The sequence below is a fragment of the Aythya marila genome, assembly GCF_965140915.1.
Source record: "Aythya marila genome assembly, chromosome: 1".
Taxonomy (NCBI): domain Eukaryota; kingdom Metazoa; phylum Chordata; class Aves; order Anseriformes; family Anatidae; genus Aythya; species Aythya marila.
Window position 1 is genome coordinate 111,700,278 of NC_139042.1, and position 15,837 is coordinate 111,716,114.

At 38.0% G+C, this 15,837-nt stretch overlaps 1 protein-coding gene across 4 annotated transcripts in view; it reads right to left on the bottom strand.

The window, feature by feature from the left end:
* EPHA6 (EPH receptor A6) overlaps positions 1-15,496 on the bottom strand; it is a 519,909-nt gene extending 504,413 nt beyond the window's left edge. For all 4 annotated transcript variants that reach the window (XM_082778844.1, XM_082778842.1, XM_082778843.1 and 1 more), the window contains exon 1: positions 15,298-15,496. In XM_082778844.1, the coding sequence (XP_082634970.1) occupies positions 15,298-15,400 (103 nt within the window). In that variant the 5' untranslated portion in view covers positions 15,401-15,496. The remainder of the gene's footprint in view (positions 1-15,297) is intronic.
* Between the last annotated feature and the right edge of the window lie 341 nt (positions 15,497-15,837).

Genomic DNA, 15,837 nt, shown 5'->3' on the forward strand with positions numbered 1-15,837 from the left:
GACCAAATTTTTCCTTTTTGAAATACATCATAAAAAAATACAGCTTACAACCCTTTACTAAAAAGACCCTTAACTAACAGTGGTTATGAAGAACCTGCCAATAGCCAGTTTTTTTTGTTGTTTTTGTTTTTGTTTTGATAAAGTCTTTTAAAGTATATTACATGCTACAGTGAAGTAAAAAGTCTCCAACCACAAATTGTTTTGGCAGTCTCATCTGACCTGGAAAGGTAGGAAATTCTCTTCTGCTCAGGTGGTAGCAATTGGTCTTACTCTGAGAAGACAAGCAAGACACACAAACTTGTCACCTGCAAAGAGGTTTCTCAATACACAGCATATCAGAACACTTCACCCAACTTCAGTATTAATTTCAACCAATTTGTAACGTTTCAAAGACAAAACAGAATTCCTAAAATGGAAAGGGGAAGAGAAAAAAACTAACATACTCCCACTTAACTGCACTAACCCAGTACAGACAATTCTGCTTTTCCATCTTTCTCTTCCATTTCTAGCCTTTGATATTGCTTTGATACACTTTGATATTGGTATCATTCACATCCCATAACACCAGCACTGTCTGGTAAATGTCTGGTACTTATATCTGAGCTATGTGATACAGCAAATCCAGTTCCACCATCTTCTTTTATCCCTTTTATATAAACCAAACATTGCACCTTTGAACTACAGTGTAACCTTAATGTTATTTACATTGACTGAATGCAGTTCCAGATGACTCACTTTGACCATTCTCATTTGCAAATGGACAGAGTATGCTTTTTCCCCTCCCCCTCCCCCCCCCCCACCTTTTTTTTTTCTTTCTTTCTTTCTGCTGGGAAAATATTTCACTACTTGGGAATTTTTTCTTTCATTCCTACTCCTGGAATTTCAGGTTACCCAGGAACTTCATAGCATGAGTCCCTTACATAAATGAAATAATCTGATTCTGTCAACACTGATGTACATGGTTATTAAATTCACCAGAAGCTGATAGACTAATGTAAATTGTTTGCTTATGGAACATATTGACAATTCTTGTTCCAAGCTATGCATGCAATTAAAGAAGATATTTGGGCCACATCTCAACAAGGTTCCCCAAACAACTTTTTATTAGTCCTTCAGGTTTATGAAATAGATTAGACAAAACAACACATACCTCTTTTATCCAAATAACACAGAAATAATACCAACAGCTAAGGACAGAAACCTAAGAAAAGGACCAGAATCTATACTACTACAATCAAAACCCAAGCCATGGGAAGTTAACACTTTTTGATTTTCTCAAAAAACAGCATCTGTAGTTGGCTATTACCTGAGAAAATTGTTTTGCTTGTTTCTTCACCTTTAGCTAGATGGAAAAGTTTGAAAACATTACCACATTTTGCAAAAACAAATATAAAAAAAGAAATCTCTTTTGGGCTACAGTTCTGCCTTTGTCTCACAATATTTGGAAGTTTAAATTTATTAAAGCCTGCTTGTACGTGTATTTATTTAATTTTTGTCACCAACTTTGGATGGGAATCATTACAGGACACTGGACATTATAAAATTCCTATTCCTTCTTTTGTGCCTTATGATACATTCTTCAGTCACAGTTGACCTAGAAGCTTTTGCTCTTTTTCTGGGGGTATTGCCTTTCAGCAATAAGATGAATATATAGAACATAAATTCATTATGTGATTATCATCTCCCTAGTTTTGGTCTTGGTTTTCTGCTCTGATACCCAAATGGTCTGACTGTCCTTTCCTATACTTCCCTTTAAGAAAGACACAGTGCCTTTCATTGACACACAAGCTTGCTTCTTTTGAATCTGTGTGCTTTAATAGTGCCTAGTACAATTAGGTCCAAACTGACCCCTCTTGAACTGATCCTACAAAATGTACTGTAGTCCAGAAATATCTGGGAGAAGACTGATTATTCACAGCTTCATTTTCACCAATGCACTGGGCATCGCTGAAAAGAGTCAGGCTCTGTCCTCTTTGCACCCTCCCTTCAGGTTTTTATGCACACTGACAAGACTCCAATTGAGCCTCCTCTTCTCCAGGTTGAGCAGCTCCAGCTCTCCCAGCCTCTCCTCACAGGAGAGGTGCTCCAGTCCCTTCACCATCTTTGTGTCCCTTTGCTGGACTCCCTCCAGTAGCTCCACGTTTCCCTTACTCTGTGGGGCCCAAAACTGGACCCAGAGCTCCAGTTGTGGCCTCACCAGTGCTGAGGAGGTGGGAAGCGTCACCTCCTGCCACCTGCTGGCAGTACTTTGCTTAATGAAGCCCAGGACACTGTCAGCTGCCTTTGCAGAAAAGGCACATTGCTGGCTTGTGTTCAATGTGATGTACACCAGGACTTCCAGATTCTTTTCTGCAGAGCTGCTTTCCAGCTGGGTAGCTGGGACTGTATTCCCCAGGTGCAGGACTTTGCACTTCTCAATGCTAAACTTCATGAAGTTCCTGGCAGCCCATCTCTCCAGCCTGTAAAGGTCCCTCTGGGTAGCAGCATGCCCCCCTGGCCTAACAGCTTCTCCTCCCAGTTTTACATCATCTGCAGATATTCTGAGGACGTACTCTGCTGTCATAGAAGTGATCTTCTCAAACTGTAAAAATGGGTTTTAAAACAAAATACTCTTCAAGTAGAGATACAAAAGAAATTTGTTCCTCCAAACAAGTGTATGGAGCAAGGTAGAAAGGAAAATCACTTCATAAATTATTTTAGACTAACCTAAACATTCAAGCAATTTAGAATTTCATATAACAATAAATAAATAAATAGAATTAGGTTTCACAGAAGACAAACTAGATTAGAAAACATTCAGCCCTCCAGGCTAGAGCGTGAACAATCAGATGAGCTATATGGTAATTTTATCATCATCTCTTCATTAACCTTTACAACGTATGTATCATGATACATCTGAAACAAGAATGGAGGTAGAAATGCAAATCAGGTAGAAGACTGTCTGTTGTCAGTAAATTTTAACATTCTCTATGTGCAGTTCTAAATGTTAACATCTAATCAAGCCTAATCTATTATTGATTTTCTTTTCTGTTTTCAAAATATCCATCTGTGGCACCATTTCAATCAGCTTTTATTTCTTAAGGCACATCTCTCAAGTCTAAGATACATCTATCAGACTATAGCTATTAAAAATAATTTCCTGATTTTCTTTAATATGATGGAAACTTGCTAATGCTAGGGCTTCAGGACATTACTTAAAATGAAAACTACTTGTTACTAAATTAGTAAGGAAAATGATCCTAAGTGAAATGAATAGGCTAAACATTGCTGTAACTTTTGATGTACTGTGGCAAAAATAGGTATGCCATGTGAAGGGGAAAAAATGAGAAGTCAGCTACAAGTGTGACCTCCATTCTAACTATTGCTATGTTCAGGTTAACTAAGTCTCTCATCTTACAGCAGTTTTCCTTTTAAACATTTTGAAAATTAAAATATTCACTCTGAAATATTTTATATTGAATTCTATGTCTGAAGCAGACTTCTGCAAAAACATTTCTAATAAAACTGTTCAAACATTTCCAAGAGAAAGACAAGGGAAAACGTGTTTTGAATATTTAATTAACGAACACTAGCATATCTGTTATTTGGAGCATCTTGATAGCAATTCACTGATGTCCTTTTCTGCAAGTTCACATTTACCCAAGCAGAACTTGTTCATTACAGTAAGTCAAAATTTTGGTTCTGCCAAAGCCTATCTACACTTAGTGCATTTCATCCTTAACAGACTCTACATACCAATTTGACTGGGCTGATACTGTTAAAAACAGAGCAAAGAAGGAAGCTGATTCCAACCTAGTTACTCCGCACTAATTCCAACCTAAGATACAGAGGGTGTGCAAGACAGTCCTCTCATTTTATCTCCTGGTTGCCACATCAACAAGTACAGAAAGCTTTCAGCTGTACTTTCATCCTGACAGACGTCAGAGAGTAGAGGAATATGGGAGACAAACATCCCAAGTCAAAGGCAACAAGGTGAGGAATGGAAGAAAGAAATAGAAGAAAACTACAGGCACTGACAGACAGAAGCCATCTAGAAGAAGTGTACGGTTAAGAAAGGTAAAAAGGAGAAGAACAAGTGAAGATACAAACAGCTACAGAATGGGAGGTTATAATCATTAGAGCTCTTAGGCAAACTAATGAAGACAACTCTGTTGTGTAACCTGTAAATAAACCTATTTTTCTCCACAATCCCTTTGCTGTTTAACACAATCTACTGGCAAGGTGCATGTCTTCGTTACCTTCTAATGCCTATGCCATGGAAGATGGCATCTCTTTTCCCTTAAGTAATTCAGATCATTTAGTAGATGATTACACTGTCAGTCTAAATAAACCAACATCCTACATGAATGATCTGTGAAGAATGAAAGAATAAAGAACTTTGCAAAATACAAAAATTGCAGTCAGAAAGGAAATTTTATATTAACTACATTTTTACATTGGTGGGATTAGCAAGTTCCACACTTTAAAGTTAGGAAAAGCCAGAACTGAAATAGTCACTATGGTTCACAGTCTACATCAAAGACTGGTTCCTAAGGCTACAGGAGTCAAACAGGGTAGATGAAGCCTCTGCTGGATGAAGCCTTTGCTGTGGGGCTGGGGCCTTGCCTTCAAGGAGGCTGTTAAGAGACTAGGTGCATAGAATGAAAGAAAAGTTTCAGATCTTTAATTTCTAGTACCAACTCACTTCATCTACATTCAATATTTTGACAAACTGTGTTTTGATAAAAAGAAATGTAAATTAGGAACAAATTTTTGCAAGTGAAGAACTTAGTTATGTACAGGAAGAAAAAATACAATTAATTTAGCTGAAGAGTACAGTGAAAACCAAGATGTTATATCTACCTCTGCCACCACTTTTCTGTATGATTGTAGGTATCTCACAGAACACAAGGTGTAGAGCTGATCAGTGATCAGTGTCTCATCTTCCTGTTTCCCAATATGACAGAAGATATATCTGAGCTCCAGAAACACATAGCTCTCTGAGTAGTCAGCAGTAGCTTTTTTCAGAGCATGTATAAAACTAAGTCTTTGGAATGTGAAGTGGGTGTCACAAACTGCTCACCTAAAATAAAAGCTTTAGCCTCTAACTCTTCCCCTTAGTTCAGTGACTGAAAGGAATATGGGACACACACACACAAGCTTTAAAGAGATTCGATACTGGAAAAAGAACTCTGCATCCAGTATAATGATTGCACAGAGCTACATATTAAACAACAGCAGCAAGAAATGTTGGCTCCTTCCAGCCATTTTTCTACACTAAACAAAATGCCCTTTAGCTTTAGATAGTCTATAGGAAAATGAAGTATATGATAACATCATTATACTCAGCTTCGGCAAGAGAAACCATTAACACAGCATGGAATACCATCCCACTTCCTTGATTTTGCAATCCTAGATTTCTTCAGAAGCAGTTTTTATACAATACCTCTCTCTTTCTTCTTTGTTCAGCATATACAATCACTCTTCTTCCTTTGAACATAACCACTTCCAAAATATACTATTTTATAAAGACAAATACTTACACCTAAGCATGAGATTTTTCTGTATATTTCTTGAATTAAGGAATAAAGCTACTTATTCTCTATAATTGTTGGTCTGGAAATAAATATTTTCCAGCAATTTAATGATGCCTTTATCATATACCCAAATCAGAGGAAACATTCTTACTGTTGTCTCAGAAGCAACAGGGTGTAGGTTTCTATCACATCTGACAACAGTCTGAGTGCAAGTTTGGTTGAGAAGCCATGTGTCATACACTGCATCATGTTTCTTCATTTTAAAATATTAACAGTATTCACATTTACTGAAATTAAATGTTCTTCCAAGAAATAAAGTCCACTAAACTCAATGATTAGATCTAACAATCCTCCGAGCGGTTGTTCCTACTGTATCATTCTATCATGTAAGCACTTAACAACTTCAGTAATGCAAACAAAATCAATCTAACAGAGACAAAGGTTTTACGTTTCCCTTACTTTCCCCTTCAAGGGTTTTCACTAGTCAGACAGAACTATACAATTTTATAAGGTCCCACTTTGTTCAGCAGATACTGCTGAATTCAGACTATGTTCTGAAATACAAATTCTCCATGCTATCAATTTCTAGCCACAGAGAATGAAAACACTATACAAACAATGCCTAAAAAACATGACTAAGGAATGTCTAGATCTCCTTTTTTTTTTTTTTTTTTTTTTTTTTTCCTCCCTCTCTAATATATGTAAAACATATTTGGATGATAAAACTTGAAATTTTAGCAGAAATTTTCTACAAAATTTGATTTTAAACCAGAACTGGGAAAACTGGTCTGGGAAATTTCAAAGATAATCTCTTCCACCACGATTAAAATGCTTGTGCATTATTTTACAGAATGCTTTCTAATTTGCTCTTTTATTCCTTTATTTTAAACTGAAAAGCTACCAGCAGCCAGAGAATACAAATTGCAGCAGCAAGTGCACTCTAACCAAGGGTCCCCAGCCAAGACAAATCACTCATTACATGCATCAATGATACTGTTTGCTATATGTGACTTTTCCCCTTTTGTCCTAGGTGCAGAAGCCATTAAATGGATTGAGACAGTAGAACTCCCAGTAAATACACCTTTAACTATGTCCTCATTCTCTGTATGTACCTTCACAGTAGTTTGTTACAGATGGTGCCTGCTGCCCATCTTTCTTACCGAAGTGACACAGCACTGATTTTAGGCCAGGCTAAAACTTCTATAATTGCAAAAACCTGCTGGAATGAGGGAATGCTGTATCACAAATGCAGCTAAAGCAACTCTATATTAAAAAGTTCACCCTGGATCGCTTTGCTTATGTTAGTGCTTTTAACATAAGCTTTACCTGTGCTATCCAACAGAGAGCTGCACTGACCTATGAGGAGCAGCTGTGCATCATTAATCTGGTATTACTCTTCTTGGAGAACCTGTCAGCAAACAGTAGACACCTTCAAAGTCTGTTTGGAATTCAGTCAACTCAGAATTAATAAAATCACTTCTCTGAAGGGGAAAAAAACTCTATCAGCCTCTAATAAATGTACCTTAACACAGACCAAGAATTGTTATTCAAATAAAGAGTATTACATGTTTAAATTCTTATTCTTTACTGACTTTAAGCAGAATCCTTCCCAGACCACTGTAGAGACTGGTTTTCTGACTGAAAGAAAAGCAGAAACATCTGCTAGAAACTAATGTTCTTTTTCCTTTCTTAATTAATTTATTACTTTTCTTAATTCAGTACATCCATGAAGCGGAAGGAGCAAGGAAATATGAGAAAAGGAAGACAGATAGATATTACTTTAATACTGAACTTTCAAATGTACAAATATAAAACCACTATTGAACTTGGCCAAATATCTGTTGTTCACAAAGCATCTGCTTATAATCAGAGATATTAAAGTAACCAGCTGAACTGAAATTTGTTCAGATATTGAACATTCTGCTGTTACCAAATGAATACCAAATGAATTATGGAATTAAGGAATTTGGTAAATACAGTCAGAATAAATTTGATAAAATTTCTAGTGAGAAACCTTAATGCATGTTGTTTGACTATAGTTAGTGAGCCCACTACAGTCCACTTGTGACGCCTGGTGAAGGCATGCTTCAGTTTCATCATGGAAACTGCACGCGCAGATCCAGATCCAGTTTAGAAGTCAGGGTAACTGTGTGCACATGTACGACAAGGAAGACTGTGGGAGAGGCTGATGAAACAGGGAGAAAGGAGCGAAGAACAACCTTTTCTGTGTTTCTGATCTTGGGACTGTTTTGGGCCAGATGGCACAAGGAATATATGGGCAGAGACCAGCCCTGGTCATACATCTCCTACGGCAGCATGAAGGAGAGAGTCAATTTTTACATCATAGTTAAGGAAAGGTTAAGGGTCACAAAGCTGATGACTAACTGAATTAAGCACAGCCTTCTCTGGTGCCGCTTACAAAGTAACATCAGGATTTAACTATTCCTCAACATTTCAGTCTGGCAGGGAAGTATTTGTTGGGGATGGAAGGGGGGTGGCAGAGACAGCAGGAATTAGGGAGAAAAACTTTGAGATCATTTAAAAACAAATTTTGTAGCATACTGTTCTTTACAGATTTTAAGAGAATTTCAAGAGAACAGGAAAAACATTGAGATCTAAAGCATCTTTGCTTCGATTCACCGTGTTTCAAGCCTGTGCTTCATGTTCAAGCACAATGTATATGTTTAATGTATTCTACATTGTGTTATATCATTTTGTAAAAATTGAATGTTCCTATGATATTGAATCAAGGCTTCAGAACTGTTAAAGAATTGTTCAGAATTGTTAAAAATTTCACCTTTTTATATCTATAGACAAAATACTTTTAAAATAAGACTATTCTATAGAAAGGAAAAAATATTTTTAAACTAGATAAAATTTCCTCATAAATGTTTTTATATTTTACAGAACTGACCCTGAAAGACTACCAAAAGAAACATCAAGATACTATAGCATTATTATTTTTTTTTAATTTAGCCTGGTTTTAAAGATGATAATATATATGAAATACTTCCTTTAAATGCCATAACAATTATTAGGGCTTTATGTGTTTAGGCAATTAAAAAACACATTAAAAAAAAGTTATGGTATCTGATAGCTGAAACATGGACACATACTATGAAATACTGTAGAACAATTGTTTAAAGTGAAGGAAATTATTTGTACAGTATCGCTGGGAGGAAAAACACCCATGCATTGCTTGGATGGTCTTTTTTGAATATCTATGTAAGTATCTAAAACATCATAAAAACACCTGCATGGATTAAAAATAATAAATCTCTAATAAGTAAATCATAGCCATTATCAAGGTATTCAGTATTTCTACATTTTCTTACAGAAGGATAGAATTTAGTCCAAATGCAGAGATCTCAGACAGTAAGTGCTGGAAATACAGATGTGTTATGTTGTGGGTGAGACAATTAAGTAAAATTTTCCTATTGACTAGGAAAAATGTTTTTTTAATTATATATTTTTTTAACATGTCTGATGAGCAAGCTTCTGATATTCATGTAAAATACACACTTGATTTAAAGCCAATTTGGCCTTCAAGCTGTGTTCTCTAACACAGATTAAAATTAGTACTTGCATTAAAAATGGACACTGGATTAATTGAAGAGGCTTCTCTTTAATGCCTACTTTTTAAACTGACTTATTCTAAGACGCGTGAAGGTACAATAGCTTACCTACGCACACATACATGCACACACAAAAAAAGATGTTACAAAACTGATAAACTGATAAAAGCATCCTTCAAACCAGTGTAAGGGTTGGCAGAAAAAGTGGTAGACTTTAACTAGAGGGGTTTGAAAAGAAATGAATAAGCTAAAGGTAATTTCAGCATTAAAGGTTACAGGCTTTTGTATGGTCTGGAAATATCCTGGAACCATTACAACAGAAAATGGACTGATGATTATTCAGAAGGATTCGGATAGAAATGAAGTATTTACAAATATAGTAAAAATAAATAAATAATATAAAAAGATCTTTAGGTTATTAAAAGCTTACACAAATCTATTCCAAAAATGGAAACAAACATTAGTAGAAAAATCCAAAATTTTACACAAGTTGCCTCACTGTAAGCTCATGTAAGCTCACTAAAGCAAAAATTATAAGGAAGTGGCATTCAAGAATTAAAAATCAATCTACAAGAAAAGTCTGAGAAATAACTTATTTAACTTCCTGAAGAAGTGAATATATGTATAGACCACTACTGAGAAAGAAATCTTGCAAACAATTTCATACTTTTATCTCACAAGAGAAAACTTCTTTTCAGTAGAAATTCTCAGTTCTAACACTCAACCATAAAGATTGGTGTATCATTTACAAGTTCAAAAGTTCAAGGAAGATGCATTGTTCATAACTGATATCTTTCTTTGACAACTTCTGCGAGATGCATTGTTTCCTGATGTCAGGATGGATTTTGGATAAACAATTTCCTTCCCTACTCCTTTACTTCCATACTGTTTACTGTTCTACCTCTGTGTCCCAAAGTTCAGGGTGTTAACGGGCATGATAAACAAAAGACTGGCCTCTTCTTTATGTCAATGTCAAGGTAGAGTAACCCAGTGATCCCAATGGAGACATTCCATTTTACACATCCAGCTGCAATAAGAAAATGTCCTAACATAGCAATGCCAGATTGGCATACAAGAACAATACAATGCTTCTCATATTGCACATGTGTATTAGTTTCTAAATGTAGGTGATTAGTTAAAGATTTTAATCAAGGTAGGCCTTGATTTTTACAAAGTTTAGCTAACAAACTAAATATTTACTTACTGTACATCTTACTGACAACCCATCTGCTGAACTGACTTTTCTAAAATTCACAGTTGAAAAGTCTAATATCAGATACTCAAATGGGCCCTCAGACAGAGTTAGATCTAATTATTTAGATCTAAAATATGTATCTGGAAACCGAGAGGAGCTTTCCATAGTTTCCATAGGACTGAATTTCTTGCACACTCCTTCCTCCTTTCATTTAACTATTTGATTTGTCAAAAAAATAGTTTATGTTGAAATGCTAACTGTTAATTCATAGGAGGATAAGAGTGGTTGTTCCGGATCAAACCCCAGATATATCTAATCCAATTCTGAAGTCCAGTTTAAGAAAAGACAGCAGCAGAGTCTTTGAAAAGCAACCCAGAACAGGAGACAGACACGGGACAGTCACCAGTCCTGTGCTTGCATCTGGCTGATTTCTAGGAACTGTGAAGCCTTGTTTCCCAACAAAAGCAAGACGCCAGGTGAAACTGAAAACTTGATCTCTCTGAATAAATCATGAGAGATGGAGAAAACACTGCTCGCTGTCAACTGTTCTCTTCAGTTTATACTTCCATAATTCCTCTACCACTTATTTTTGACTTGCCTTCTTTCTCAACAGTGCAAAGTTGTGGACTTCTAAAAATACTTTAGTTCCTCTGAGGTGTTTTCACACCCCAAATTACATGAAAACCACAGAAGAACAGAACTATAGAAGAACATAAGGTCTTAACTTATAGGTGGTTAAGCTATACGTTGGAGGTGGTGGTGTGTTTTTTTTTGTTTGTTTGTTTTGTTTTTTAATTTCCATACCAATCATTCTTGTTTGTCCAAAACAAATTAACAAAATATCCAAACAGCACTCAGCATTGCCAAATACAGAACCAGGAACATATCATGAAGCATCAACATCAAATCTGTTCATCTCTGATATTTATGGCACTCAAATCTAGGCTCTTGGATAAAAAGTCATTTCATGCATATCTACACCTGCAGAGGTTCCAAAGTCATCCTTACCACTGAAGTCTGTAGGGTTCGAAGATAAATGGGTAGAAATATTTTTTTTATATAAATGGGTAGAAATATTTAAATTATTAACAGCTTCAGGCAAAAATATGATTCTGCTCATCACTTTCTCTACAGATGTAAAAGAGAGTAACATTTTTACTGCAATGGTTTTATTTAATTTTCTCATTTTCATCTAAGGATATAAATGTTCACAAATACCAGCTGGACAACTGAACAGCAGAATCCAACAGGGTGAGTACAATATAAGCATCAGCACAGCCTCCTCCTTAGTACCTACATTTCTCAATGTAAGAGAGATCCTCTAGGAGTAAAATATTTTATGATTCTATTCTATGATTCCGTGTCTTTAGAGGGACGCTCAGCCTCTACACTCAGTCCTGGTCTCCTTATTATGACAGGAAAATTTGGAATGCTATATTAAGAAAGACCACTTATCTGTGACAGATTGCTCTTATGTAAAAATAAATATCTGAACAAATATAAGACAACATCTTTGAACTGATGAAGAACTCAAGGTCATTAGTAATCTGCCTCAGATTTTAATATGAGAATCAAAAGGTTTTATTTACGTACTTTGAAATACCCAATTTCATCAAGCATAATAATTGTGAAAATAGAGGCTATCTGAATTTTCAAAATGGCACTTGACATTATTTCATACCTTATTTTTTTGTAGGATGAAGAAAATAAATATGTATGCCTTTCAGAAGGAAGCATAAAACAAACAAACAAACAACAACAACAAAAAACTTACATAAACCTAAGAAGATATAGTGACATCTGGTAACTAAGAAAGCACACAACTTCCTTTCACAGTTCACTGATAGCCATGAAGCATGATGAACTCTGCAAGTCCTACAGTTTACTTCAGAAATTGATGGTCTGGTGACAGATAATAGCAGGTACAGTTTGCAAGAAGCCAGTGTATAAAAATCCTTTCTGTTTTATGTGTACGTGGAAACATACGTGCATACTTAGTGCTGGATACTGTTAATCCATTAACTGATGCTACCTCTATCTCAAAAAGTCATGTTTTATACAACGTTCATGGTTTAGTTGCTCTCATCTTTATCTTTAGGATTGAGAGTAGTTGCTCAATTCAATGTGTTTTGGCAACCAGAAAACAAGCCTACAACACAGGGTGAAATCTTGTACAATAATGCAACTTATTTGTAACTAGATGTCATGGTCAACTAACTAAAATTTAGATGAACGTGCAAGCACTCAACCTACACTGTTAACTGAGGCTTATATTTCAAGCAATTCAATTTCAGACCGCAGCAATACATGTCCTACACAGCTCCATGGCCTTGCCTACCTACAGGGTTTTTCTTAGCTGTAAAATCTAGCTCTTGGCACGGTCATAACTTGTTTTCGAACTTACCACTCCATTAAGATGAATGAGTAAGTTCACTTCTCTGTCAATAGTATTGTTTCTGTCTGCCTTGCTACAGATACTGTAAGGCACCATGCATTGATTTACGGGGTGAAGAAAGACAACCTAAGAGTCTTGGAACTATATAAAAATATCCTTCTGTTTGAGGAAAGCAAACAAAAAGATAAATGCCAACATAATAACAGTAATTTATAAGACTGGAGTATATCAATTCTCTGAAAATCCCTCTTTAATAACAGAAAATTCACCATTAAGGATGAAGAGGAAGGGCTCTCTGGTTACCAAGTTGGATTAATAAATATATTCCCCTTCCACATTTTTTCCCCAACCTGACAACGCAATAAAAACATTCCTTTGCAAGTTTGCATTAATGCTGATATGCTTGTAAATACAAAATAGAAGACCAAATATTTTAGATAGTAAAGCTAAGTTATAATTACGATGATAATTAATGAAAAACCAACAACTATTGCAACCGTGCTTCCAAGATGTATACTCTGAAATATCACCTTAAGAAAATATAAGATTTAATTTTTTTTCCTCAGCTAACTACACAAGATTAAAAAAAAAAAAAAAAAGAAGAAATCTTTGTAGCTGGGATACCAAGCATAAGTAACTGGTACTTTAAACTTATCCATTTAAGTGTTTACACAATATGCAACTGCTTTATTGTATTCATTTTCTTTTATTCATTTCCTGTTTTTAGAGAAAATCATCATTAAAAGTAGACTTTTTTGGCTAACATTTTATTATTCGGGTGGTGTGGGTGTTCTGAATCACCTGTATTAATTCAGCAAATTTAAATTTCACATGTGTTTGGATGAGTTAGATTAATCATTTGATTTCCATGGTACACTGGCAATACCAAATATATTAGAAGTTCCTCCTTTTATTAGAAGTTTTGAATTGAAGTGCAGAAAGAGAAGTTAACTCAGAAGGTAAGAAATTCATCAGCACTTTAGAAAAGTTACGTCAATATCAAAAAACCAAAACACTTCATCTTTGAAAGCCTTTCTTTGGGCTAAGCTGTTTTGGTAACTTTTCCCCATTTTTAACTAGTTTTTGAAACATTATTTAACTATGACTAATTTAATCTCAGGAATATCAAATACTAGTTCAGAAACTTACTTTAAAATGACCTAATCTAACTTGCATTACTTAACACAAATTCTTTACCTTTGATGCATAGAATGTGCCATGGTTATTCTATAACACATGTGAATAGGTTTTTTTAGACAGCTTTTATGTCTTGGTAGGCCTTGCAGTAACATAAAGGCATTAGCATGCGCTAATGAATGGGACATAAAAGGAAAACCGTGTCGTGCTGCTGTGAAAATCTGATGTCTTCTAAGACAAGAGTAAGGGCAAACTGTAACACAGCACTGATCTGGCTATATGTAATCCAACTGCAATCTGAAATTATACATCACATTCAGTACAGAAGAGGCAAAGGAATAATATCACTTGGAATGTCACTACCACGCCTGACTCTGATTCTTCAAGGCATTTGTGGCCAAACTATCACATTTTCCTACTTTCCTGATATTTTATGCTCTCTTTTTACTGTTAGCCATGTACGTACAATGAACACTGAAAATGGACTGTAAAACAGAAGTGTGAAAATATATGAGCTACACATTTGGTAGTGCTCCACAACTAAAACCTGTTTGTTTTCTCATTACTTTCCACAATAGTCATTTTCAGCACTCCTTTCAACAGTAACAGGTACAATAATTTCTACCAGAAGCAACGTTCAGAGCTGCCCTTCAGCTCCCATATTTTCACTCACATCACACTAAAACCCTGTATCAGGAAAGCTAAATTGTACAAAAAAATAAAAAATAAAAAATAAAAAAAGGAAAGACTGACTTTAGGAAGAGATGCACCCTACATTCTCCCCAACTAAGTAGAGAGATGTGCATTAAATAAGCAGTTAAGGAAACACTCTGCTCTCTCTACCCAGATGTTCAGAACGTATAACACGATGTTTCACGATCAGTTACCGTGTGTTTTTTTTCCCAGTTCTATCTAACAAAATTTTATACTGTATGAACGTGCGATGCAGCCTTATCCTTACTTCTCTAAGTAGGGTGATTCATTTTTTAAGCCACGGGCGTTTTCCGTCAACACAAGCACCGTGACAACCTGGGCAATTAAACTACCGTCTTCAGGAGGACCTGAGGAGCATGCACCTGTGCCAAAGCCTTTAGAGGAGATTTTTTCGGGCCGTGGGACGAAAGCCCGCAGCGCTGAGGTGCTGAGGGCAGCCACGCATCCCTGAGCAGCGGACGAGCCGCAACCTCCTTTAACGGGCGTTAAGCTCTCCCAAACCCGCTCGGAGGGCGCTTCGCTCCCGGCAGGAGTCGCGCAGACCCTAAAAATTACACCATTTCACGTCTACAAACGCTACCGCTCCCTGTCAGCGGGAGGAAACTTCGCGGCCGGGGCAAGCTGAGCCGCTCGGCCGGAGCACCCCGCGGGTCCGGCGGAGCCCCCCGGAGTGGCAGAGCCCCCCGCTTCCCTCCGGGAAGACCCCCCCCCCGTCCCCGTAGCCCCCCTCGGGAAGTTGTCAGCGGGCCCCTCGGCGCCCCTCACCTTGGTTGGCGGCTCCGTGGCCGCCGTCGGCGGGGCGCGCAGTCAGCAGGGGGAGGAAGAGGCCGAGTCTCCAGAGCAGCCCCCTCGCCTCACGACACCCCATGGCTGGTCCCCGCCGGGCTCCCCTCGTCCTCGGCCCGCCGAGGCTCCCTCCCCGTCCTCCTTCAGGCCAGCGGGGGACGCCGGGGGGGCCCCCCGAGCGCCCTCCGCCCCGCCGGGCTCCGGCGCATCCACCGGCGGGGTCCCGGGGCACGGCGGCGGGCGGCGGTGCCGGCAGCCCCCGTGCCGCCCTTCCGAGGGGGGCGGCGGCGCCGGGAGAGCTCCGGCAACCGGGAGAGCCCCGGCGGCAGGGAGCGAGCGAGCCCCGGCAACTTCGAGGCGGCGGCGGCGGGGGTCGCGCCCCGCTCCTCCCGGCGCCCTCAGCCCCGCAGAGGCTCCTTCGGCGGCTCCGTCCTCGGCGGCTCCTTCAGCGGCTCCGTCCTCGGCTGCCCCCTCCGCCGTCCCCGCTGCGCGGGGCCCCGCATCCCCGGCCGGAGGCAG